The sequence below is a fragment of the Acanthochromis polyacanthus genome, chromosome 12, assembly GCF_021347895.1.
Source record: "Acanthochromis polyacanthus isolate Apoly-LR-REF ecotype Palm Island chromosome 12, KAUST_Apoly_ChrSc, whole genome shotgun sequence".
Lineage (NCBI taxonomy): Eukaryota > Metazoa > Chordata > Actinopteri > Pomacentridae > Acanthochromis > Acanthochromis polyacanthus.
In genome coordinates, this window is record NC_067124.1 from 36,655,599 (window position 1) to 36,682,636 (window position 27,038).

General features: G+C 38.4%; 1 protein-coding gene across 3 annotated transcripts in view; it reads left to right on the forward strand.

Moving 5' to 3' along the window:
* The window catches only part of adam22 (ADAM metallopeptidase domain 22), a 104,500-nt gene that overhangs the window by 22,565 nt on the left and 54,897 nt on the right, over positions 1-27,038 (forward strand). For 2 of the 3 annotated variants that reach the window (XM_051956303.1, XM_022196005.2), the window contains exons 4-5: positions 12,494-12,560; positions 20,866-20,945. In XM_051956303.1, the coding sequence (XP_051812263.1) occupies positions 12,494-12,560; positions 20,866-20,945 (147 nt within the window). Of the gene's footprint in view, positions 1-8,998; positions 9,140-12,493; positions 12,561-20,865; positions 20,946-27,038 lie in introns of those variants that run through there. The other variant, XM_051956304.1, reaches the window with a different exon arrangement.

A 27,038-nucleotide genomic window follows, 5' to 3' on the forward strand; every position in this document is an offset into this window, starting at 1 on the left:
TGCAAAAGAAGTCTGATAAAGCAGATTTAAAGGTTCTTGGATATACTCAGGTCCTTATTTTTTTTTTTTAAACTTTATTTAAAAGACAGTTTGTTTACATGCAGGCTCCACATGTGAACGGCAAAATGAGCGAGAAAGAAAAGTTGCATAGAATTTTTTTGGTTAAATCGAGGAAAAACAGCTTCTCTGTCTGCAACAATAAGTTAAATCTGCACCAGAAAACCCAGATCTGAGTGCCATCCAGAGCAAAACCCTATTTTTAATGTCCTTGCCAGATTTCAAACAGCCTTTTTTAAAAACTTTTATTTAGTATTTTCAGTGCAGATGTTCTCCCCTACAAAACCGCCCCAATCTAAATCTTCCTAAACCGAGTTATTCAGGTCATCTGGTGGAAATTAGAGTAATTTTTCAATATAAATCACAGAAAGACACAATATCACTGCCAGGTTTTCCAATAATGTGCAGCTCCAGCATGGACAATTTACCATTGGTGATTGAATTTCTTTCCCTGGATGTTCCTGGAGGTGATTTCTCTCTTTTTTTTCTCAGTTTTTTTCTGTACACAGGCTTGAATCACCCCCTTTTTTCTTTTTTTTTCTTTTTTTAAATCACAGAACCACATATTTTCCAGCATCGTTGTTTGTGATTCAGCGGGAAGAATCTCTCGCTCATCCTCTGGGCCTTGGCAGCGCTCTAAATGCCACTCATCTAACAGCGTCTTTGTGCGACATGAATGGGATTTTACTTGTCTAGATTTCTAAAATATCTCACACGCATGTGGGAGGAGTCGCCGGCGCTTCGTGTGCATTTTACTCGACACTAATGACTTTCGGTTGATTCCTGAACTGTGACTCGGCGTGCAGCGGCAGCAGCTTTGGCGTTGCTGCTGCACGCATCTTCACATGTACATGATTTAGAGCTCTCTCATGTCCCATCCCTGCGTCGTTTATCATCGCTTCCCTGCATCCTGACATCGCTAAAACCCAGCTCCACTCTGCTCCTCCTTTCTCGCAGCTTCGTCTCTCCCTGTCTGTTCCCAGGTCTGTAATTTATTGCAGGGAGGCGTGATCTGATTTACTGTGAACCTAATGAGAAAAACACAGGGACGGGAGCGAAGAGGGACGAAGATGTGATGTCCTTCATGCACCCTTGAGTCCCGGTGGGTGGGTTGAACAGCAGATATAAAGTCACGCGTTTAGTTTCAGAAGAGCATCGTGAAAACAAGCCTCTCCTCTCCGACTTTTTCCTGTCTCGCCTCAGGCAGGGCTTCTCTCTGATCAGCTCCAGCTACCACACTGGGAGTTGTGTTTGCGTGTGAACTATCTGAAAAAATAAAAGTGTATTAGAGCTGGTGTTTGCTGAGAGGCTGACATCCAGGGCTGTTTGTGTACAGTCTTTTCTGGTGGAGGAAAAAAGGCAGCGAGTGTGTTTTTGCTGTGTGTGTCGTGTGTTCGGAGGTGAGCAGGGCGGATTTAGAAGAACAAATAGATGTTGGCTGTAATTGTTTGAAGGAGTTTGGAGGTTTTATTGGCTCTTAAGACGTCTTCATCGCACAATCCTAGTGGAAGTGATGTCTGATAAAGTCCTCATTCTGTGCACAAATGAAGGTAATATGAAGGAATCTGTTCATACCATTTATTAAATGCATGGTTACACATCTCTCTCACTGATTCTAGATTAATTATTTGGTTGCAAACATCATCTTGAGCCATTATGTTGATTTTAAATGTGTAATTTTAACTCTAATTTCTGCATCAGTTGACTTAAAACTGAATTTAAGTTGGGGTAACTTCAAGAAATTGACTTTAACTTAGTTTTTAATCACCTTGGGATTCAGGTTGGTTATTAAACACCTTTTATTGCAGAGGAGGAAGTTTGCTTTATCATATCACAGCTTTGTTTCTTTTTCTCTCTTCCTTCTTATTCCTCTGCCAAAGTGAGAGTTTAGATGCGATCAGTGACCTTGCTGTTGCTTTTTTCCTCACTGTGGGCTCAGTTTTTATTGCAATATGAAGTCCTGTACCTCTATGGACACAGAACAACCAGGGCTAGTAGTATAGAGAACTTAGAAATGTCTTAGCATAGTTAGAATGACAAATCATTTAAAAAAGGACAAAAAAGTTGAATTTCTTGGATTATTTGTTTTGCAAATATTGGAAAAAAGCGAAACTTAATGTGTACAGCATTGTTCTAAGTGCACACAGGTGTTATTAATAGTGAGAAAAAATGGCTTTACATACTACAGATGTTTTCCGGTTTGCATTTTTAATTTGTTTCCTTATTTGTCCATCTGCTCTTTGTAAACACAGCCTGCAGTTCAACCAAAAAGTCTCAGAATATTTATTAGGGGACTGTTGATCACAGTTGAATCAAACATAGGTTTTTGGTTGCGTCAAGGAGGCTGGAATTTTTTCCTTTTAACAGAATTTGTGTAGTGCAAATGCTTTATTTTTGCTTAATTTTTAAAGGGATATATAAAAAGTGTTTTTTTTTAATCATGGTTTTTAAGGTTAGACTTGATTAATTTTCCAGATGAAACTAAAACTCGCACGTGATAGGTTCAAGAACTGTCGGAAAGTTGAAAATCCTGTCAATTTTTCAGTTTTCACAGTTTCTACCTCTGATAAATTGTCATTTTGTTTTTTGAAAAACCCATCCGCAGATTTTGAGGTTCACAGGGTTAAATTGCAGTACAGATGTGGGTTTCTTTGTACCCTCCCAGTATTCCTTTTATTCTGTATTTCCCACCCTTTCATTCCCCCTCCATCCCTCTTCTACCGTCTCACTCTGTGTGGAGGATTATCTGACAAAGAGCTGGAGACAGGAACAGGAGGAAGGCTGTTGTTCTCTCAGCAGGAATAGATACTAATTCCTCTCTAAAGACTATTGTCTCTCGTAGCTTACTCCTTTCCCCTCTGTCATGCTGAATTTACAAAAAAATCACCTCGAAATATGGCTTACTGTCTGCAGATTAACTGTTTAATGATAATGTACCACCCAAACAGAGTCTGATGAGGATACTGGAAGGATTTACAATGAATTTAGGTCCATAAAACTGCTTTTTTTGTCTCCATTAACCCTGTTTACTTGCTGAGGAGTTCACATGTCACAGAGAGACGTCCTCGGTGCTTCGGCCGATACATAATTCAGGAGTTGGGACTGTGCGTTGCGTGTTACGGAGCTCCGTGTTTGATTCCTTCCTTTTTAAGCATCGGCGCTACATGTTTTGCGAGTATTCCCTCTTGGAATAAGCTTAGGGATCCCGGAGAGTGGAACCGCACGTCTGATAAGTGATTGGAGAGTGAATGAATTATAGCCTGGAGACCTTTAATGAGGCCTCAGTGGGAGGGATGAAGGGTGAGGAAAGGGGGTGAGGACTGGAGGAGGGGGAGAGATGGAAGGCAGGTGAAAGCAGCTCCTCCTCCACCTCTTCCTCCCCCCACAACTCTTCATTTCACATCTTTATTTCTGCGAGCCACCTTTCTTTTTCTTTTTTTTTTCCTTCCATGGTGCTCATGCTTTATCCGGTGCACTTATCCTCCCTCAGCACTCCCCCCCCTCTACCTCCACCACCACTACCAACCCTGTCCAACAATCCTCATTACGGAGGCCTGACACAGCACATGTTCAGCCCTTTGTGTGCCGGTGCCCCTTTTATTACCGGGTTAAATGGCAAATCCGTATATGGAGCAGAAGTCCATCTGATGGCTGCGGTTCCTGAGTGCAGATGTGTTCGGATGTATGAGTTGTTTTTTTATTTATTTTTTTGCTAATGTTTGTGTGCTTCCAGAACGTTATTAAGAGTCTTTAGAAAAGGGCCGTGTGAAAGCAGTGAAAAGCCTGCTAGGCCAACACCGGTGCCAATCCGCTCGCACATAAACATTAGTCCTGCCAATCCAGCCTCTCCTTTTTTTTTCTGCTCTTTTTCATCTCAGTGCCTGGCGACGCAGATCGTGAGAGGAATTTTTAGATCGCAGGGGAACTTGGTTGATGTGTTTGTGCATGATTCACCTCAGGAGATCGGACCGAGTTGCCACGGCGGATGTTCTTCGCCCGCAGCAACGCAAAACAAAATGCTTCATCGCCCGTCTAACGTGTTTTTCTGTGCTTTTTGAAGTAGGTTTGGACGATGGAGCGATGCATACAAACGCTTCATCAACAGCAATATGCAAATCTTTCAATAGAATATTCAGTAGTTTTGCTTAAATCCATCAGATCCCTTTCTGGATCATAACAGCCAATCATTTAACGGAGCCTCTTCGCCCTGTGGCTTTAACCCTTTTGGCCTTTTAATTACAGACCACCAGGCTTTAACTTGATATAAAACAAACTGTGTTGTGATTTTTTCTGTACATACAAAAAATAAAACTCACAAACCATATTGATTTAAATCTAGCCTCCATCCTTGCTGAAGTGACTCCTTGCGCAGCGATGCTCTGCTCCCAGTGCTCCTGCAACGCTTCAACAATTCAACTTGAATTTCAGACCAAATTGTGGCTCGTTTCAGATTGAACAGATGCTAGATAACACTAAACACCTGCTAGAGATGCACAGATCCCCTCAACACTGACTTGTAGAAAATAAATTCAAATATAGTTTTAAAAATCTAATAAATACTTAAGCATTTTTGAAGAAAAAACTGAAATATGTAAGATCTCCCAGGTTTGCAGCCTCCTAGTGTTGTGACATCAAAATAGTTTTCTCTGTACCTTGATAAATAAGCTAGGTTGATTAAATTCAAAGTACATTTCTTCTGCTGGTTGTTAGTTGAAATGAGTCATTTAAAAATTTTCACCGATATCAACTGCAATGAGACATTTTATCACGCCACGTTTTTCAGCTATATCTCCCAACCCTATTTTGAAATACTGCATTAGAAAAAGTTAATGGAAATGGCCAAAACTTAACTAAAAACTTTCCCAAGATCTTTATCCTCACTTGGATTGGTTTTTGACTTTTTCGTGAAAGAGTTAACACACCCATTTGGAGATAAAAACAACTTGTTTGAATACGTTTTGACATTATTTAACGCATATGTCTGATCAGCTGTTTTTGTTTATTTTTATTTTTCCTCTGGTCAGAATGAAACGTAACCGATACCAGCTGACATGTAAGAATAATCACATCTTTCTTGAGTAAAAACTATTTCTGAAGACTTATCACAGTTTTCTTTTGGATATATTAATATAAAACGTTTTTTTTTTCTTTAAGGTTATTTAGCAGCGGGCTAGCTTTTTTTTCAACTGTATTTATTGTAACCATGGAGCCTATAGCGCCACCATTGGGCCACACAAGGAAGCGTAGTCTGTTATAACCAAAGCAGTTAAGGGAGACAAGACTAAACCGCATTTATTTTCTGTTTCTGTGTTTTGTGACATTTCAAAAGTTTGTCATTTCTACCTTTTAGTAGACCCACTTAATGAAGTTGAATAAGGCTTTTTAGAGCAGCGTTTCCCAGCTGAAGTTGTATTAATGCTCTTAGCTTTCCACTGCTTGTGAGTGGGTTGGCTGACATTAAAATGTAGATGTAAGCGAGAGCAGGATGTGATTACTATGTAAATGGCTGTTCTGGGTTGGCTATGACACATTGTGAGCTGAAAGCCGAGCGTCTGTGGATCTACCTCCGAAATCTCCTCCAGGCCTGATTGACAGCTGGACGCTTGGCTCTCAAACAGATGTTGCTGCGGCAACAGAGCCAAGAAAACTCTCTTCCAGTACAGTGGAGGATAAGCAGGCTATTTTAAAAAGCAATGAGCCGAGAGGAGGAGTGTAAACAGACGCTGAATGAGACAGAAAATGAGCGAAAGCTGCAGGCGGTGTTTGTTTTGTCTCGGTTGCAGCTGCACATCTGGACTGAACAGAAACCTTGAGGTGACAGATGCTACACAAATGTGTCGGACTTCAGATAGATCACTTATAGGAGCATATAATAAACAACTGAAGTGAGTACACTACTGTGGAATATCACTGAAACCTCAAATGATTCCAATCTGTATCTCTTGCCAGTGGTTGAATCATTTCTAAAGTGAACTTGTATTTCCTGTTTATACTTTAGACAGGATATATTGAAAATTGCAGCCTCAAAGTAGAAACTTAATGCAACAAAATCACAGAAATCTTGTGATGACTGAAACTAAACTCAGAACACCTGTGATTTTAGGTTTATTTGGTTATAAAAAGAGCTGTGAGCAGCAGAACCTCCTCAGTTTTGGAACTATGAGCTTCGTCTGTGTCTGCATCATGGCTCCACATGGAATTAAATTGAGCATAGGAATTAAAAAATCAGATTGTGAGACTTCAAAAAGATGGAAAAGGATCCTGGAAGATCAGCTAAAATCAGGAACACAGTGTCAGCAGTAGTCAGGAGGTATAGAAGGAGTCATAGTAGCACTAATCATGGCTGCAGTGGTCGTCCTCCTAAAATGACTCCACAGACTGAACTACTTTCACAATCTAGCTGTGAAAAACAGATGGTAGCTGCTTCAGACTTGGTACAGGAGTTATCAATGGAAAAAAAAAGAGTTTCTGTAAAGCTCAAACCGTATGAAAGGCACTTCAGAACACCAACTTCTATTGACGATATCCAAGAACAAAACCTTTGCTTGTTTTCTGGCACAAAACTCCAAGATTGTTCCTAAAGAAGATCAAAATAAGCCTAATGAATGTTGGGAGAACATTCTTTGGTCAGATGAAGATAAATGAGTTGTTTTCAGGTGGAGTCCAGCATGTTTGGAGTGAACCTGACCAGGACTACCACAGTGGATGCATCGTCCTGACAGTGAAGCACGGAGGTGGAAGTATGATGATATTGAGCTGGATGAGAGCAGAAGGCGTTGAGGAGATGAGATTTATAGATTAATATCTGAGGGTAAACCAAAATACTGGCTGACAAGATGACTCTGAATCTGCAGAAGCTGGAAGAAGATGAATATTCCAGCATGAGAACCATCCAAAGAACTAAATCATAAGTGATTCTGATGAAGAACAAAGTGACCTGGACAAGCATGTGGCCTGACTTGAATCCAATCGAACACCTTTGGGGTATTTTAAAGAGAAAGATAGAGCAACACAACCCCTCCAGCAAAGAGAAGCTGAAGAAAATGGTCTCTAAAGAACATCTCTGCAGAAATTTGGAGTCCTGTCAGATTTGAATCTCAGAAATGAAAGATGTTCTGACGTTTGCTGCATTGAATTCCTACTGTGGGGCCTGTACTTTTACAACACTAAACTGGAACTGTTAGTCTTTAATGATAAACCTTCTGTTCAGCTTTCAAGTCATGAAGTTACTGTGAGGTGATGGTTAATGTGCCGTGTTTCGATTAAAGTTCTTGAATTTCCGGTTCTCTTTGCTCCAAAGTTAAGTTTAGAATCAAACTGCTGTTGGATATTATGATGATGTGCTAATTTATTGAGCATAATTGCCTCCATTTCTGTTTTCCCTCATCCCTCGTTTTCAGTAGTGAAGCTCCTCAGCTCCGTTTTACAAACCGCCTGCCTTTGATTTTCATTTATGCTGAAAGTCTCGTGTCCGCAGAGAGACGGATCGCATGCAAACGGCTCACGGATACGTTTATTCCTGTCACTTTCTGTGTGTGTCGGCGTACCAGAGTAAGGCTGCAGTTCTGCTTTAATACACGTTGATGTTAACAGGAGGGAGATTGGGGGGTTTCACTATGTAGGGGGATGGGGGTCGAGGCTGAGTTTGCGTCTTTGTCTGTCAAATAAATTATTTAAATCCCACCACAATTAAAGCTGAAATCTGTTATCAGCGTCCTCCATTAGAGGCCCGTGTGTCTGCCGTGCTGCCTCGGTGTTCTTCCCCCCCGTCTGGGCTCAGCGTGGGGCTGGATAAAGATCACAAGCTCTGAATCTTAAACACACACCCCGGCAGAACAAAGGCCAACGTCTTCATCATCACAGGGGCGTATGAATATCTCACTAGCGCTTCTTTTTTTGATGCAAAATGTTGATAAAATGTGTTTAATTTGCACTGCGGAGGCTTATCTGATGTGATCTGAGGTTTAAAGGAGGCCACGTGTTTTGTTCTTCCTCTAAAAAACACTTTATTTATTCATGATTTACACCTTGTTTACGGTTTCTTTAACCCTCCTGTTGGCTTCAATTACAGGTACCAAAAATATAGTTTCCTTGTCTGAAATTTTTTTTTAAAATTCAACAAAAAAATTCTCCAAATTTCTGAAAATTTGCAAAACCTTGAGGAAGAAAATTCCAGTAATTCCTTAAAATTTTCCCTTAAAAATATTATATAAAACAAATTTAGCAAGAAAATTCTTGTAAATATTTTCAAAAAAATCCTAAAAATATCTAAAATGATTACATTTGTCAGTAAAACTTCTAATATTTTCTTTAAGAAAATTTGGCAAAAAAATCAACAAAAATCCAGCAAATTTTGCTGGATTTTGGTTGATTTTTTTTTTTTGTGATTGTTCTTAAACATTTTTTTTTAAAATTTTGACCAAAAATGTTCAAAGATTTCCCAAAAATGTTGAAAATGTGGACATCAGAAGTTTCACTGTGAAAATGTATATTTTTTTCTCTATATTTCCAAACGGGTCAATTTTAACCCGCAGCACAACACGAGGATTAAATCTCGTTGTGTCTTGTCCCTCTTTCCCTTTCATCTCTCTCTCCTCTTTACTCAGATATGTCTTATTATTGCAGCAAACTGTCCATTAGTCATTGTAGAAAGCTGCCTCCTTCCCCTGTGGGTGAACATACTCTGTCAGAGCTTTAATTCCAATAATACATGAGGTTTCTTGGCTTTGGAAAAGTTTTGGATCATAAATGTACATCTGCCTTCGAAAAAGAAATAATTTCCTACCATCTGTCTCTTTTCTTATCATACTAATTTTATTTTATTTTTTTTAATTTTTTGCTGTTAATGCCACAGTCTGTGGGTTGTTTCTGTAATAGAGGATAAAAATAATGAACTAGCTGGATAAAATCGACTCGAAAAATGGACACCGTGAAACTCAAGTGGGTTTAAAAGCAGTGTTATCTCTATAAAAAAAAAGATTCCTGCCTTACTTCCTGGTTCTGTTTTCAGGTGTTGTGATGGGAGATTTCAATCATCTGTCATTCCACCAATCAGAAAAGACAAACAGCAAAAAACTCCACAGTAAGAATGAGACCTGCAAATGACGATAACAAATATTGTGATGTTGTCCTAAACCTAACCAAGTAGTTTTGGTGTCTAAACTTAGCCAAACTTCTAATGAGTAATCATTATTGTTGTCTGACTCGCTGGATGTCAGCTGCAGGTATAAACTTGTCTTTGGTTGCTCGTGTTTAACAGCTTCCTCCTTTAGTTCTGCTGTCTGAGTGTTACTGTTTTCAATCGATCTACTTCTCTTCAAGCAACCACCTTCGAACAGCAACCTACCATGCTCAAAAATTTGCAGAGTATTTGGATCGTGCAGTGAATTAGTCCTGCAAATTTGGAGTTATTTTTGGTGCATTTTTGTTTCACTGCATGCAAATGTTCCACCAAAACAACATTGAACATCACACATTCGATTTCTAGCTTCAGGCTCATCACTGGATCTGACACTCTTTTTACCTCCAGGACATTCCTAACAAACTCCTCCTTCAAGATAACTCCTACTCCATTTCTCTTCCTATCTACACCATGGTAGAACAACTTGAACCCTGCTCCTAAACTTCTAGCTTTACTACCTTTCCACCTGATCTCCTGGACACACAGTATGTCCACCTTCCTCCTCTGCATCATGTCAACCAGCTCTCTACCTTTTCCTGTCATAGTTCCAACATTCAAAGTCCCTACTCTGAGTCCTAGACTCTTGGTGTTCCTCTTCTCTCTCTCGTCCTCCAAACACACCTTCCTCCCCTCCTCCTTCGACCAACATTCGTCCATTTTCCACCGGCACCCTGTAGGTCGACAGCACCGATGGCGGTCGTTGTTAACCCGGGCCTCGACCAATCCGGTTTGGAGTCATACATTTGATTCGCATGTTTGATTTGGCCAAAGTTTTACGTCGGATGCCCTTCCTGACACAACCCTCTGTATTTATCCGGGCTTGGGACCGGCACAATAAGACACTGGCTTGTGTCCCCTTGCGGCTACATTACAATCCCACCTGTCATTATTATCAGGAAACACCGAAGCGTCATCCTTCGCTTAGCTCCGCCCATCACAACTGTGATTGCTGTAAGGAAATGCAAACAAGATGTAGCTGTCCAGTTTGAGATTTCGAGTGCGAGTCCATCCGTCCATTATCTATACACCGCTTATTCCCTCATTAGGGAGTCTGGAGTCTATCCCAGATGACTTGGGGTGAAGGCAGAGGACATCCTGCTACGATCACACTCACATTCACACCTACGGACAATTTAGAATCACCAGTTAACCTCAGCATGGTTTGGACTGTGGGAGAAGCCAGAATACCTGGAGAAAACCCACACATGCACAGGGAGAACATGGAAACTCGATGCAGAAAGATCCCAGGACAGGTTGTAAGCAAGGACCTTCTAGCTGTGCAGCCCATTAACGCAAGTTTGTTTTTATATTCTGTCACAATTTCATAAATGTTTGAATTCACACGGTCATCAAAAGTGATTAAAAATACAATAAATAAGATGTTGGAAAGATAACTTTGAAAACATACAACTCTTAAATGTGTGTAAGGAGTCCCACCTTATTATGGGTCAGATGCAGTACGGCTATAGAGGAAACCATACGGCCCAAACTCACTATTCTGCTTGGTTTGAGAGGCGCACACAGTAAATTGCGACTTTTAACTTCTGTTTGCTTCGTAATTGTTTGTGATATTAGTCAAACTTCCTGTTGTGGTGTTGCAAACTCATACATTTGGACCCGTCTGACTGAAACTAGCTGGACAAACTTACTGTTTAAGTCCATCTAAGTAGAGACGCTTTCTGGGAAACTTTAAAAAACAACTGAACAATGTGTAGTTGAAATGTTTGCTGTGTGGTCTTTACTTTTGTAGTTTTCATGGCATCTGCTGGCAAGACCCATAAAGGTGCAGCCAGACCATAATGTTCTACAGAATGGTCCGATAAATACAGATTTTTTTGGTGTCTAAACCAAACACTGAGCGAAAACCTAGAGTACGAAATGCTGAAAACAAAACTTAAGTCGAGGAATAATTGTCCCGCACGAGATTGGAATTTGTGGCTTTTGCACACTGGAAGGCTTTGCTGCTGTGTCACAGTTTTGGCCTTTCAGGAAGAAAAGGCATTTCTTTTAAATGATGGTGCAGTTTATTTGTACAGGAGCGTAATTATTAGGAGACAGAGATGCCATGGGTTAAATACTTTTTTTGGAATCTGGGTTAAAAACACAAATTAATGCTGACTTTTAATTTCTTTTTTACTGTCTTTGCACATCTGAAACTCAGAATAGAGACGGAAAAGCTGCAGAATCAGGCATGCATTTCCACATTTCTTCCTGCTGCAGCTTTAAAAACGTAATATAGACACTTAAGTAAATCTTAAAAGCAGATTACATCTTCAGTAGCATGTTACAGGCTTTAGGCACAGAGCTCTCATGTTAGTTTTAGCATTTTTTTAATGACACGTCCTGCAGGAAAAGGATATTTATCGGCAGATTTTTGCATTTGTGGGGAAAAACATGTTTTTACCTCCATATATTTTCACCTGAACGAGGTGACAATCTGACCCGCCTACTTGTCTCGAGTCTGGCTTTTCGACAGGACGTTGGAGTAGACTGATGGCTGCTGTTCAGATCCTGTTTCAGCTGCACTTTCATAATGAGAAAAACAACCGAGCTGCTTTGATTGAGCTGTTTTGGAGAAAGTCGCAGCAAAGAGTTCTCGGGTTTTTGTATCGCTGAACGCTTTCTCTTGTGCGTCCATGTTCAGGTCGCCTATCTGTGAGATGAGAGGCTCAAACTTTTCACGGCGTTGTGTAGTGAGATGGGCTGAATAAGGGGCAAACCTCCATTGATGTGCCGCATTCCTGATGCTGTGAGAGTGTGCATTAGAGCTCATTCATCTCTGTCTCTTACTGGCCTGCAGTGGGGATCTCCGCTGGGATTCTTGGGTCCGGCTCTGCTGAGAAAGCACACACAGACTGATTTCCTCTTATTTATGCCACTCTTTCCCTTTATTCCCCCTCCTGCTTTATTGCCTCCTTCCTGTTCTGCCTGTGCTGTTTCTTTTACTACTTACTGACCTTCGCTCGTCCTTCATCCGTCTGATCGACGCGCACACACTCGGCGAGACATTTGCTAGAAGGCTGGATTTGTATAATTGTGTTTGTGTGAGTTTGTGTGCTGGAAATAGCCTCGTCCCTGTACGCTGCTCATAATTAGCCGGGCTGATGCTCTGAAGCTCCGTGCAGCCGAGACGGAATAGTCGGCCCATAAAACAGGAGCCTGCGCCGCTAACTGACTGACACTTGAATGAGAATCACACGTTTTCTGACTTTACTTCCCCCTTTTTTTCCCTCTCCTCTCGTCTCTTTTTCGCAGTGATCTGCTGTCTTCGGGCTACGTGGAGAAGCATCTGTCAGAAAACGGGAAGACTGTCATCACCAACGTAAGATTCTGCAAATCATCTCCCCTCACATTCATGCTGTTGTTTCCTGTTCTAATGGAAGCTACGGCGATTTCACGCTCCTGGATTAAAACCCCAATAACTGCTGATATTAACACACAACCTGCTGCTGGTTATATGGATAATAGCAAGGATATTTATGCAATTAATGGATGTGCACAGCCCCATTTTAACCCCTTTCAGCTCAGCATTTTGGAATTATTACCCCAACTTTCCTTTTAGTATAAAAAAGACATAGAATTAGTAGCTGGTGAATGTGAAAAAACAAATAAATATTGGACTTAAATCCATCAAATCTTCAGAAACATGAATCCGAATGAATACAAATGTTGTAGAACCTTCTGGAGATCTAAGTAGCGGCTACATTTAGGCCCCAAATTACTCATCCCAATGCCAAAATTTGATTTGAAATGGATTTTTGTGTGGCTATAAGGATTCTCGTGGCTGTAAATGACATTGACAAATGACAGTAAGACATTGTGTTAGAGATGTTAATGTTGATTATTCTTACCACAAATACCAAATAAACGACCAAAATAAGTCATTCCACTTGACATTTTCACGATTTTCTTTTTTAAAAAAAGTCATTTTAACCCCTTTCAGCTCAGTATTTTGGATTTATTGCCCCAACTTTCCTTTGATTCTCACTGCAACCATCCACTTTTTTTTTGACAGTAGCTTGTTTTAGTCTAAAAAGGCAAAAAAAAAAAGTAGTTGGTGAATACAAAAAAAGCAATAAATCTATCAAATCTTCAGAATTATGAATACAAATGTTGTAGAATCTTCTAGAAGTCTAAACAGCAGCTACACTTAAGCACCAAGTTACTCATCCCAATACCAAAATTTGATTTTAAGTGGATTTTCGTGTGGCTAACAGCTTTCTTCTGGCTGGAAATGACATGAACAAGTGACAAATGGCAGTAAAACATTGTGTTCGAGATGTTAATGATAATTTTTCTTACCAAAACATGACCAGTATGAGTCACTCCACTTGATCTTGGTCATATCGGAGTGTTTAAGTTCCAGTGTCCACAATTTGAAGTATGATGAGAAAGTCCAAGGAGCTCCACACTGAAGCATGTCAAAGAGCTGCAAAGAGGACAGATGTGAGTCCTGCACTGGAAGAATGGTAGAGGACAAGAAGAATCCAAGGATCAGCACCAAGAGCATCCTGATGAATGTGAGCACTTCTGGTAGCAACATGTCCATCAGACACTCCAGCAGACCAACAACAAGGCTGGTCTCCATGGATCAGACCAAGGAGGACTCCACTTCTCCAATACAGACACACTAAAGCTCAGCTGGACCTGCAGCACTTCTCTACTCACTGACTGCTCAATTACAAGTCATGTCTGAAGGAAACGGCATCATGAGAAAAGAGGAAACATTGAGATTGTGGAGGAGAACATCAGACAGTCTGCAGAAAAACTGCTCCTTGGGCAGCATTGGAGCTTCCAATAAAATAATGATGTGAAACATGGAGCCAATGTGGTGAAGAAATGAAGAGAAAAGAATGAGACGATGTTGGAGCGGCCCAGGCAGAGTCCAGACCTGAATCCATCCAGAATGTGTGGAAGAAGTGAAGAGCAGAGTGATGGAAAGGAAGCCTTCATGGAGCTGGAGATGGACACTTGGAGGAACTAAATCCCAGTGGAGACCTGCAGGAACACTGTTAGACACTAGAACTACTGATGTGGAGGAAAATAAAGACTTTGGATGTGGATTTTTTTGATTAAAAATGAAAAATTAGGCTAGAAATAGAAAATATTGATTAGCATCTCTAAATCAATGTCTTCCTACTTTTATTTACTTATTTGTCATTTCCAGCCTGAAGAAACCTGTTGGTTGAATAAATCTGCCAGATATCGATATCAAAGTAACCACAGCAGCGGATTTGTTCACTTTCTTGAAGCCTCTGCTGCTTCTTTTACCTCCCTGATTCTTTTATTTGTTAATCAATGAGTTCACAGCCCGTCCAGGTCTCCTGGATATATCTTCTGGACTCTCATGGATCTGTGGTCTGAACCTTCAGCTAACGTGAGATTAGCATCGCTCTGATAATCCTCTAAAATCTGGACACCCGCTGAGGCGTCACATAAGTGGGGGGATTAAAATGTTCAGGATTTACTGAGCTAAGCAGCAGATTAATGAGATATAAGATACTTTACAGAGAATGATCCAGATTATTACACCGATGTGGTCACTTTGTAATTATAAAGCGATCCATGAATTAGCTGTAGACGAACATCCAGAACTGAGCTCCATCTGTAGCTTTCTGTCGTTCTAATTGCAGCGAGCAGCAGCTTCTTTCTTGTTATTAATGCTTCTGTTCAGGAGGTTAATAGGAGACGAGGCCCGGTTGCTGCTCTGTTCACTGCAGAGGTCAAAGTTAGAGCTGCTCTGATGGATTCAGGCCACAATCCTTCTGCTCACGAGTGTTCAGGACAAACTGCTAAATACGTGGGAGCAGCTTTAGGTTTCCATCCACGGTTTGGGTTCGGTGTAGTTCATGCAGGTCAAATCCAAAAACCTCCTTTCACTTCTGCATTCAGTTAAAGGCAGCATCAGATAGAATAAAATGAAACAAGCTTTTATTTATCCAACTATGGGGAAATTTGCAGCGTTTGTAACAGCAAAGATGACGATGCAAACATGTGGGGAACATAAAAATAAGCAAAGAAATGCACAAATACTCTTGATATTGTGCAGATTCTTTCAAATCCACAAATTCTGATATTGTGCAGATTTAGATGGATGCAAGAATTAACAATATTGCTCGCATCTTTATATTGAAAAACGATGATATTGCAGATTCTTCCATATCAGAAAAACACTTACCGTATATTGCACAGAAATTGATATGGTACAGTTCTATTTTTGTTTTAAATTAATGATTATTTCTGTGATTTTACAAAATTTTATATGTATTTTACAAAAGAGGAAACTCAGAGAATAATTATGGAAATATTTGCTATTTTTCACTGCCTGATCTTTTATTTTTTTTCAAATAATGGCAAATAAATTGAAAATTATGTTGGATTTTTTTTTTTTGGTGATTTGGTCAAACCAAGTATTTCAATACTCATTTGATTGGTTTAAGTAATTCTTTAAGGAAAAAAAGTCTATATTCTCTGTTTCCAGCTTCTTTAATGCAAATATTTTCTGGATTCTTTCCTCCTCTTTGACAGTAAACTAAAAATCTTTGTGTTGTGGACAGAACTTTAAGGTCAAAAAGTAACTTCAAATGTCAGTTTTCACCCAGATTCAGTTTAAATATCCCCAGAAGCAAACGAAATCTTAGTTTTCTCAAATTTTCCTGCAACCAAAAGTTGGTATTTTTCTTTTAACAGAGGATTTTGATCTGTGCAGCTCTCTATGAACTCAGTGTACAATGGAAAAATGGCAAGAAAACACAATTAGTTGCTTGCTATGTACTAGAGCTGTAATGGTAAATCAATGAATTTATCAAGACAAGTATTTCAATACTCATTTAATTGCTTTAAGTAATTCTTTAAGGAAAAAAAATCTAAATTGTCTGATTGCAGCTTCTTAAAAATGAATATTTTCTGGTTTCTTTCCTCCTCTGTGATGGTAAACTGAATATTTTTTTGACTGATTGAGATTTTTCATCATTTTCTGACATTTTATCGACCCAACGTCTCATCAGCTATTATTAAAAATAATCTAAAGATGAGAACAGCTGCAGCAGAAACTTTTCCTGCGTTCAGAGGGCAGAGCGTCCTACTTGTTTGCTCGATGTCCAGCCTCGACCCTTCATTGTGCATTGTGTTGTCCGGATTAGATGATTAATTACTGCTACGTGAGTCTGGGGAGATGGCAGCTCTCAGATTTAGCAGCGCACACGCTGAGGATGCACCGGAGCGCTGAGTTTTGGGTGTTTCTTGCTTCGATGGGAAGTGGAGCAGAAGGTTCAGGGCGGCAGGAGGAGAGTCGCTGGGATAGTAGAGCACAGCGACGCTTATAAATAGCCTCAGTGTCGCTTCGTTTCACTCTCTGTGTGTCTTTACCCAACCTGCCCCTGTTCATCTGAGGCTCCGCTCAGGTTTATCCAGCAAACATACAAACCTTTTAGAGGTTCCGCTAGTTTAAGTTTTGTTTTGTTTTTTTCACCCTTTCTTGCAAATAGTCAAACCTGTGACCCAAAAAGGTAAACTGCAATCTAATTTACACCTTTAAAGAAATGTGTTTTTGCACCAGAAGGTGAGACTGTAATGTACAAGGAAAGGCTTTTAATTTGAAAGAGGCTGCATGAGGAAGATGAACTTTTTTCTCATGTTTCATTTTTTTCTACACATCCCATTTGTTGTCGTTAACAGCTGAATTCATTCTAGTAGCACTGTGATGCATTTTAAAAGATGTGGTGTAACAAGGCTGGCCCTCGTTTGCATAGAAGTCTAAACTGTAAAATACATTCTATAAAATAGTGCAGCAATGATGCCAGAAAAAATATTTAAAATGATGGAATACTGTAAAAACTATTTTTTCAAACAAGTGAACATAACAGCAAATATCTGTAAAATAAACATTCTTTTTTCAATGATTTTACTAGATATGTGTAATCTAACAAAATATGGAAAACTTGTAAAAAAATACATTTTTTATAATCATTGTACATAACGTTCTTCCAAATAACAGCAAATATCTGTAAAATAAAGGCATTTTAGCTGATTTAAAAACAGTAAACAAACAAATTAGTGTTTGTAAAAATGCAGATTTTTGATGTGGATATTATTTACAATTTAGACCTGTTTTTTTTTTTTTTACAGTCTACGGATAATTTTTTTCAGTTATTTTACTAGGTGTAATTAAAAAAAAAAGGAAAACCTGTAAAAAAAGTATAAAAAATTTATTTTTTAATCTTTAATTTACATAATGTTCTTTCAAATAACAGCAAACATCTGTGAAATAAAGCCATTTTTGCTGATTTAAAAGACAGTAAAATAGTGTCATTTTATCATCACACAAATTAGTAAAAATACAGATGTTTATTGTGGATATTATTTACAATTTTGGCTTTTTTCCCCTCTTTTTTTTACAGTCTACTTATTTTTTCAATGATTTTGCTAGATGTGTAATTTGAAAAAAATATGGAAAACCTGTAAAAAAGGTTTTAAAAATCTTTATTTTTTAATCTTTAATATACATGATGTTCTTTTAAATGACAGCAAATATCCCAAATTATTATACTTTTGCTGATTTAAGATACAATAAAAAAATTATATATATATAAAAATATTATCAAAGAACAAATTACTACTTCTTTTTTTTATACAAGTAACAAACAAATTAATATTTTCATGCTGTTTATCACTTCCTTTGCAACAATAGATTTTTAAAAACATTTTTACTTGTTAACTCACTGAGAGCAGTGGTCAGCCTATCAAACAAAAACATGTATATTCTCTGAAAATAACCGTATAATTGATTTAAAGAAATATGAGTGACATATAAATAGATGCCGACCTAAAAGCTTTCAAGTTTGGCCCATCTAGTATATGATCGGTTGGCTGAAAAGGTCAGTAAAACGACAAAATACGTCACAAACAAACTTAACTTAGCAGAAAATCCATTTCCCTCAAAACATAATTAAGAATGCAGTTTAATATGGAGACATTTCTGAATCAGTTCTTGCTCTTATTGTGAAAACAGAGATTGAGAGAAGCAGACATTCATCTTATTTTCAGCTCTTCATCTTATAAGAATCAGACTGTAAAATGAAGTGTGACATAACTGGGACTGAGAGAGAAAATGTGCAAATTGACTTTCTAAAAAAGCAGAAAACATTCAATCTCGGCATGACTGATGCAATTTAACTCTGATTATTCAACGATGACAGTTTATGCAGATGAATTCCTCAAACTAAAAGCCACATCCAACCCCGATTTCCTCAAACTAGAATGCACTTCTAGGGAAACTAGTTGTATCTCTATACCTGTGAGATTGTATGGAAGTAAACAGTATGGCCAGAAGTGTGTGAATGTTTGCTTTTAAATGACTGTTTCTGTATTTTAGAAGCCCTCAGGTGTATTTCCAGCATGACAGAGCAGAATGACTGTGGTTTATGTACTGAGATCAGCCGATAACCTCCCTGCTGCAGCTCCTCACTTCAAACATGAGTAGCATCGATCCTCGGCTAACTCTCTGCAAGAAACAGAATCTGTGGCCATGAGAGTAAATGGAAAATAATCCTGCAGGAGGTTTTCTCTGTTCCACTGGCCTATGTTTATTATAAAGTAAAGAATGAAAGAAAAAAGCGGAGGAGTGTAGATTAAAAGCAGATGAATTGTGTTGATCTGTAAGTAGCACAGTGAACTTCTCAGAATGTAAAGTGATTCATTTAAGGGGAGTTTTGATGGGATGTGTTTCCATCTTTGCGGGAACTGACGTTTTTGACATGACAATGCTTCTGTGTACAAAACCAGGAAAATAAAGTGTCATCTTTTCAAGAATTTTACTGTAGGCCTGCAAACAAAAATCCTGATATCAACGTTTAAACCCAACAATGCCAATAGTTGCTGTTCAGGTTTTTACATATTCACTAATTGAAGTCAAAATTATTTATACCAAAGATGTTGGTTGCATATGTTTGATGGAGAAGTTGTAGATGGTGGAGCTAGATGTTGGTGTAGATGTGGGATGTATGTATTTGATGTAGATGCTGGATGCAGATGTTGGTAGTTGGATGCAGATGTTGGGTGTAGAAGTTAGATGAAGATGTTGGGTGTAGAAGTTGCATGTGGAAGTTAGATGCGTATGTTGAGTGTGGATTTTGGATGTAGATGTTGCTTGCTGGACGTGGATGTTGGATACAGATATTGAGTGTAGATTTTGGGTGCTGGATCAAGATGTTGGATCTAGATGCTGAATGCAGATGTTGGATCTATATGTTGGATACAAGTGTCCAATATAGATGTTGGATGCAAATCTTGGGTGTAAATGTTGAACACAGATGTTGAGTGTAGATATTGGATGCTGGATCCAGATGTTGGGTATAGACATTTGATCCTGGATGCACGTGACGGATACAGATGTTGGTGATGGATCTAGATGCTGGATACAGATGTTGGATGCAGATATTGATGTAGAAGTTGACGTAGATGCTGGATACAGATGTTTGTTGTAGTAGTTGGATGCTGGATCCAGATGTTGGTGCAGATGTTGGTGTAGAAGTGGACATAGATGTTGGATCTAAATGATGGATGCGGATGTTGGATGCTGGATGCAGATGTTGATGTAGATGTTGGATGCAGATGTTTGGTGTAGAAGTGGATCTAAAGGATGGATGCAGATGTTAATGTAGAAGTGTACGTAGATGTGCGTCGCAGCCTCAGACTGTAGAGCAGAAATTGATCCAGTGATAAAAGCTGCGTTTCCTCGGGGAGCCCGGCTTCCTGCCTAATGGCTGTTAGAGATGGAAGAGCTGCAGAGCACTTAGACATCATCCACGGCTGCAGACAGTAAGTGTGTTGAAGAGACACACAGATGATGGAGGTAGAGTGCAGACCGGGCATGAGTGGTTGATGGAGACGGAAAAATGTTCCCGGTGACCGATGGTGCAGCTCGGTCCTGTGGAGAAACTGGGATGGAGGAGGGTGATTCAGAGTTAGCACACAGATGGAGGACGGCTTAAGCTTAAAGTGCAACAAACGCACTGTTCACAGATCTGCAGTGCTGAAGGGAAAAGTGATGAAAATCTGGCAGCAAGAGGGCCAGAAAAATACGTTATGTTATTACTAATACTGCAATGTTCAAAGACGGACTGGAAATGTCTATAAAATAATTATTTACTGGTAAAATAATGATATATTGGAGGATTCAAATACAGTTAAACAGTGTAATTTTATGGTCTCATTTATGAAAATGTAGATTTTTGATGTGGACATTAGTTTTATTTACTTTAACAATAACAGCAAAAGTCTAAATATTTATATTTTTTTGCTGATTTAAAACATTAAAACAGTGTCATTTTATGGCCTCACATTGTAAAAGAACACATTATTTGTGAAAATGTTGATTTTTAACGTCTTCATTACAGTTTTAGCCTGTTTTTTATGATGAACACGCAACAGAAGATTTATCCCCTCTAATTTTACCAGTTATTATTTGTACAGTAAATTATAAAAACATATGTGGTTCTTTTTTTATTTTTTACCATGTTGGTGTGTATTAGTTGATTGATGGCTGTGGACTCATTTCCTGATGGACTACTGTGATGATGAATGTGGAATATTCCAGTAAACATTAAGTGGTTTTCTTTTGCCCACAGGCAGAGCACTGCTACTACCAGGGGAAGGTCCGAGACGTTCCTCACTCCTTTGTGGCTCTTTCCACCTGCCATGGACTGCAGTGAGTAAAAAACCCTGGTGATCTTTTTCTGTTTGTGCTGCAGGTCTGAGGCTTCGCTCCCATTTATTCATTAGGTCAACGTAATTAGTTTTAGCAGGCCCTCGCTGCCTGTCTGCATTTTACCTCACACAGGTTATCATTCACACAGACAGACAGACGTCTACTCTCCTTTTCTTCTTCTTCTGTCTTCTTCCTCTTCCTGCTCCTCGTCATCTTCCTCTGTCTTCTATCTCCTCATGGTCTTCTTCTGTCTTCTTTGTCTTCTTCTACTTCTTCTGTCTTCTACTTCTTTTTGTCTTCATCTTTGTCTTCGTTGTCATGTTCTATCTTTATCTTCTTCTTCAACTTCCTCTTCATTGTCTTCTTCTGTCTTCTTCTTCCTCTTCATTTTCTTCTGTCTTCTTCCTCCTCATCTTCTTCTTCAACTTCCTCCTCATCTTCTTCTGTCTTCTTCCTCTTCATCGTCTTTTGCTATCTTCTTCCTCCTCATCTGTCTTCTTTTCCTATCTTCTGCTTCTTCTTTTTTCTTCTTCCTCCTCTTCTTCTGTCTTCTTCTTCCTCATCTTCTTCTGTCTTCTTCTTCAACCTCATCTTCTTCTGTCTTTTTCTTCCTCATCTTCTTCTGTCTTCTTTTTCAACCTCATCTTCTTCTGTCTTCTTCTTCCTCATCTTCTTCTGTCTTCTTCTTCCTCCTCTTCTTCTGTCTTCTTCTTCCTCATCTTCTTCTGTCTTCTTCTTCCTCCTCTTCTTCTGTCTTTTTCTTCCTCATCTTCTTCTGTCTTCTTCTTCCTCCTCTTCTTCTGTCTTCTTCTTCCTCATCTTCTTCTGTCTTCTTCTTCAACCTCATCTTCTGTCTTTTTCTTCCTCATCTTCTTCTGTCTTCTTCTTCCTCCTCTTCTTCTGTCTTTTTCTTCCTCATCTTCTTCTGTCTTCTTTTTCAACCTCATCTTCTTCTGTCTTTTTTTCCTATCTTCTTCTGTCTTCTTCTTCCTCATCTTCTTCTGTCTTCTTCTTCCTCATCTTCTTCTGTCTTCTTCTTCCTCATCTTCTTCTGTCTTTTTCTTCCTCATCTTCTTCTGTCTTCTTCCTCCTCATCATCTTTTGCTATCTTCTTCCTCCTCATCTGTCTTCTTTTCCTATCTTCTTCTGTCTTCTTCTTCCTCCTCTTCTTCTGTCTTTTTCTTCCTCATCTTCTTCTGTCTTCTTCCTCCTCATCATCTTTTGCTATCTTCTGCCTCTATATCTGTCTTCTTTTCCTATCTTCTGCTTCTTCTTCTTCTTTCTCGTCTTTGTCTGCCTTCTTCTCTCCTGTCTTCTCGTCTTCCTTTTGTTGGTATTTTTAGTGTCTCTGCTTTAAAGCAGGACTTTGTCAGTGATTTAGGTAAGAAGAATGTTTTCTAGGAGCACACACATGAACATATGTTCGCTTCATATCTGACTCAGTGTTTGTATGTTATTGTATATAAAGTTCATCCCAAAATTCTGTGAATTTTTATTTTACCAAAAGCTTTCTTTGAGCTGGAAATAGCATGAACAAGTGGCAAAACACTTTGAGACACTGTGCTAGAGTGCGTTAAAATTAGCAAAGTTCTTCATATCTCTGAAAATTGTTGCAGACTTTTGAGAAAATGCAATTTTTTTTCTCATTCCCAGCGATGCTGCCGTGTTTCATAGTGTTCTAATACACTATTAACTGAAAACATCTGATGCAGCGGTTTTCTAGTCGGTTACAAGTCATGGCTGAAACCAGAAAGAAGCTGCATTTTCTCAAAAATTTGACCGATTTTAATAATTATATAATAATTATGGACATGAGATTTTCATTAAAAAAAATGTTTAAAATAAACCCAAAAAGTTGTTAAAATTAATTATTAGCACCCTTTGTCACTTGTTTCTGTCATTTTCTGCATAAAGAAATCTATTAATCAAATGAAAATCCCTGTTAGTCTGCTGGTTTCAATAATAAATCCTGTTTTTCGTTGTGATTCATGTTATTTAAGCTCTACATTTTTGCGCCTCTAAGTGTAAATCTTTAGGAAAATTATTTGACTGATTAACAAATTAACATTAGATTAACAAAAAGCTGCTAGTAGCCCTAAAAACAATCACTGTAAATCAGTGAATGAGTGAATAATTAACGGCGTATCGACGTTCTGAGTCAGTGTATTGTTGTTATTGTGTATTTATGTGTGAATAAAGGAGGCGAGTGTCCGTCCTGCAGGGCAGAAATGTAATGTGAGCTGCCGAATGCAGTCGTGTGCATAATAAAAGGGACGTATGAATAATTAAGCGTAAAAAATGTGCATGTATTACATTTTTTCACAGTTGCTTACACACATTTCCTGAATTTTTCCCAAACTGTGAACACAAGACGGAAAAACTCGCACTTCTTCAGTGGAATCTCTCAGCGCTACAGAGGATATTTTGCACTTTGTCGTTTGTTTTTCTTTAAAGCATTAATAATTTAGGCGTCTCACAAACTAAATCCAAAAAGAAATAAAAGAAGCGGGATTTCTTGCTGTGTGTCTGTAAACAAGGAAGGAAAACAGCAACAGGAGTTCAGTCTCACGGGGAATGAAGAGTTGAAGCCTCAGAACTGGAGCTGCATCCAAAAACAACCATTTTTCTGGCAGACTTTTTCTGGCAGAGCCATTTCTTTACAGCTGTGCAGGTTCCTTAGCTATATATGAATTCTTCTGTTCTTGCATGAAGAGCAGGCTTCTTTAGTTAAAGTGAGTCTGATTTGGCTCCAACTGTGGATTTAGCTGAGGCTCTCGTACCGACTCTTTAAGGCTGCAGGGATGAAACCTACTTTGGAGAAACAAACTGCTGATGTCTCGAGTGTCTTATTATCTCGCATAGTTTTAATTGTAATTATCCTAAGAGCTTTATCAACAAATTAAAAAAGCATGAGTTTAGCAACCGTTCTAGATTTTTTTTTTTAATCAATGGAGGGTTACGTAAAAAGCTTATAATAGTGTATGTGAGTTCTGAAGTCTGTGTGAGACTCTCCTGTCACATTTTAATCACTGTGGGTTCATTTTTTACTGCAGAATAAAGTCCTGCACCTCTATGGAAACAGAAAAGCTATGACTAAGAGCTCAGAAATGTCTTCTGTGCAGCTTGACCCCGTTACAATAACAAAAAAAGTTGGATTTTGTTGATTATTTTAGCAAAAAGTAGAAAAAAATCTGACAGCATATATCGGAAAATCTGCATACTGTGGAGATTTTACTACTTATTTTTTGCAACCTTAACAATCTCTGCCTTTTCACATTTTCTAATTTATTTCGAGACAAAGTTAGAGCAGTTTTGGTTCATTAAAATGCAAAATCTGAGTCTTTTGTTTTAAATCTTCACCCTTTATACCTCTGTAAAAGCCTGGGTTGAACAGCATTTCGAGCTTCGCCAGGCTTTTAGTGAGTTTTACTTTTCAGGTTGTGAATTTTAACCCTGACAAGCAGATTTAGGGTGTCTTCTGAACAATATCACAGTTATAATACCACAAATCGTATAAAAACAAAAAAAGTTGAATTTTGTTGATTACTTGTTTTGCAAAAAGTGGAAAAAAAAACCTTGAGTCAACTGCTAATACTCGAAAAATCTACAAACTATGGGGGTTTTCTTTAATTATTTGTTGAAACCGTAACAATCTCTGCATGTTTCGTACTTTTTAAATTAATTTCTATACTCGTCTCCCCTCTGTGCGTCAACACTGCCTGCAGTTCAGCCGACAACTCAGAATTTTTGTCATGTCATTGTTGGTCGCAGCTGAGTCACTTATACCTTTGTGGTTGCGTCACATAATGCAGAATTTTTTGTTTTTACAGATTCTGGTTAAAGAAAAGGCTTTAATTTTTTTGCAATTTTTTAAATTGGACGTGTAAAATTAAGTGATTATAATGAAATATGACAAATTTAGGCTTAAATTTTATTAATTTTCTCGAGTGAACCGCACACCATATGTGATGCATTCAAGAACTGTTGGGAAGCTGGAAAAAGTGAAAATTTTTCTGTTTTTACAGTTTCTGTCTCTGATAAATAGTTTAATTTTAGCTCGTTTTAGAAAAATGGTGACTGTTTTAACCGGTATCATTAATTTTAAGTAGAATAACTGCATCGTCTTCATGAAAACGCCACTTTTTGGAAGCAAATCTTTACTTTTGAGGAGTAAAAATGGAGATTTTACTTTTGATTTAAGCATGTAAGACATTTCACATCTGCACGCTGTTAACTATTTCCCCCCCATTGTCTCTGAAAACATCCTGATTTCCTCTTGATCCGCTGCGTGTGTGTTCCTTTTATCACTTCAGCTAATTAAACGGCTGACATCAGACTGATTCTTGCTCTATAAGTGAACCAACACTCAGGCTTTTTGATAATGCACGCTGCATTTTTCATGGGATTGTTGGGAAATTTGTCCAGCGCAGCAAAATAATGAAAAGAAAGGCATGAATTAATCACATCCAAACACTGTGGAAGTTTAACAGAGAGCTCACATTCTGATTGATCGTTTTTTCTGGTAGTTCTGCTGCTTTATATGTGGCAGCTAATAGGCCCAAATGCCGTGTTGTGGTGATTTTCTTTACTGTTTGTGACAGTAATATCATGTTATTAATAGAATTTGGCTGCAGCCTCAGTTAATATCTGACAGAACACACACTCTGACGTTCTAAAAGTGTGTTTGTAGGGATGGAGACGGCAAGTGTATCGTGGTGTCGACGGGTTTAGACATTAGAGGGAGAGTGTTTCCCTTCTGCTGAGTCAGGTGTTCAGCATAATAAACATCCTGCACACACACACACACACACTGCAGCAGGCCATTAGCTGTGTATGGAGAGATAATGCACGGTTACATCCATCATATGAGATCATGTCAGTTCCTTATTGACTCGTGTTCCCCATTAAAGCATCATTTCAGTTCTTAACTTCTGACTTCAATACAAATATTCATGCTGATTATTATTATTAATGAGTTTTGCCTTCAAGTTCCACAAAAATGTCTGAATTTTTGATGTGCATGATCTATAATTTCATCATTAAGATGTTTTAACCCTCCTGTTGTCCACATTTACGGGCACCAAAAAATATTTTCCTTGTCTGAAAAAAAATCTAAAAATTCAGCAAAAAATTCCCCAAATTTCGGAAATTTGCAAAAACTTCAGTAAAAAAAAATCCAATAACTCCTTAAAAGTTTTATTTAAAAATAATCCCCTTAATTTGGCAAGAAAATTCTTGTAAATATTTTTTAAAAATTAGTAAAATCTTCCAAAAAAATCTAAAAATATCTAACGTAATTACATATATCAGTAAAACTTCTAATATTTTCTTTAAGAACATTCACATAAAAATCAACCAAAATCCAGCGAATTTTGCTGGATTTTGGTTGATTTTTCTTTTTTTTTTGTGAATGGTCTTAAACATTTTTCACATTTCTTTTTTTTCACCCAAAAATGTTCAGATTTTCCGAAAATGTTGAAAATGTTGAAAATGTGGACATCAGAAGTTTAAGTGTGAAAATAATTTATATTTCTTCCACATTTTCAAACTTTAAACCGGGTCAGTTTGACCTGCAGGACGACACGAGGGTTAAAGCAAATTAATGCAAACATGTCAGACTATGACTTCTTTTTCTGATTGATTTCAAAACAAAAAGTCCATCTGATAGAACATAATTTATTTTATTTTAAGGTTTCTTGGATTTCTTAACTTTATAGTGTGTTGACAGGCAGATCTGGAAAAGGGTTTTGTAGAACGTGAAGGTCATTTAGCAGGAAATTCCTGATAATCCTCTCACATAAAATCAGCTGAATTTAGAGTTTTTTTTCATCGTAGACTCTAAAACGTCGTCATCAAACGCAGTGAGTTTATGGAACCAGGACAGTCAATCATTTTAAAAGTCAGAGATCAGTTCGTCTTTTAGCGGCCGGCTGAAGGTCACACACATCATCCGTTAATTAACTTTATCTGAAGCTTTTAGGGGATTGTTCAGGTCAAACTGTGAAGTCAGGAGGGTTAAACACTCCACGAACACACAATCCATCTTTCTCCGTCTGCTGTTTTTAGACGCCCCGGCCTTCAACTCCCAGACGT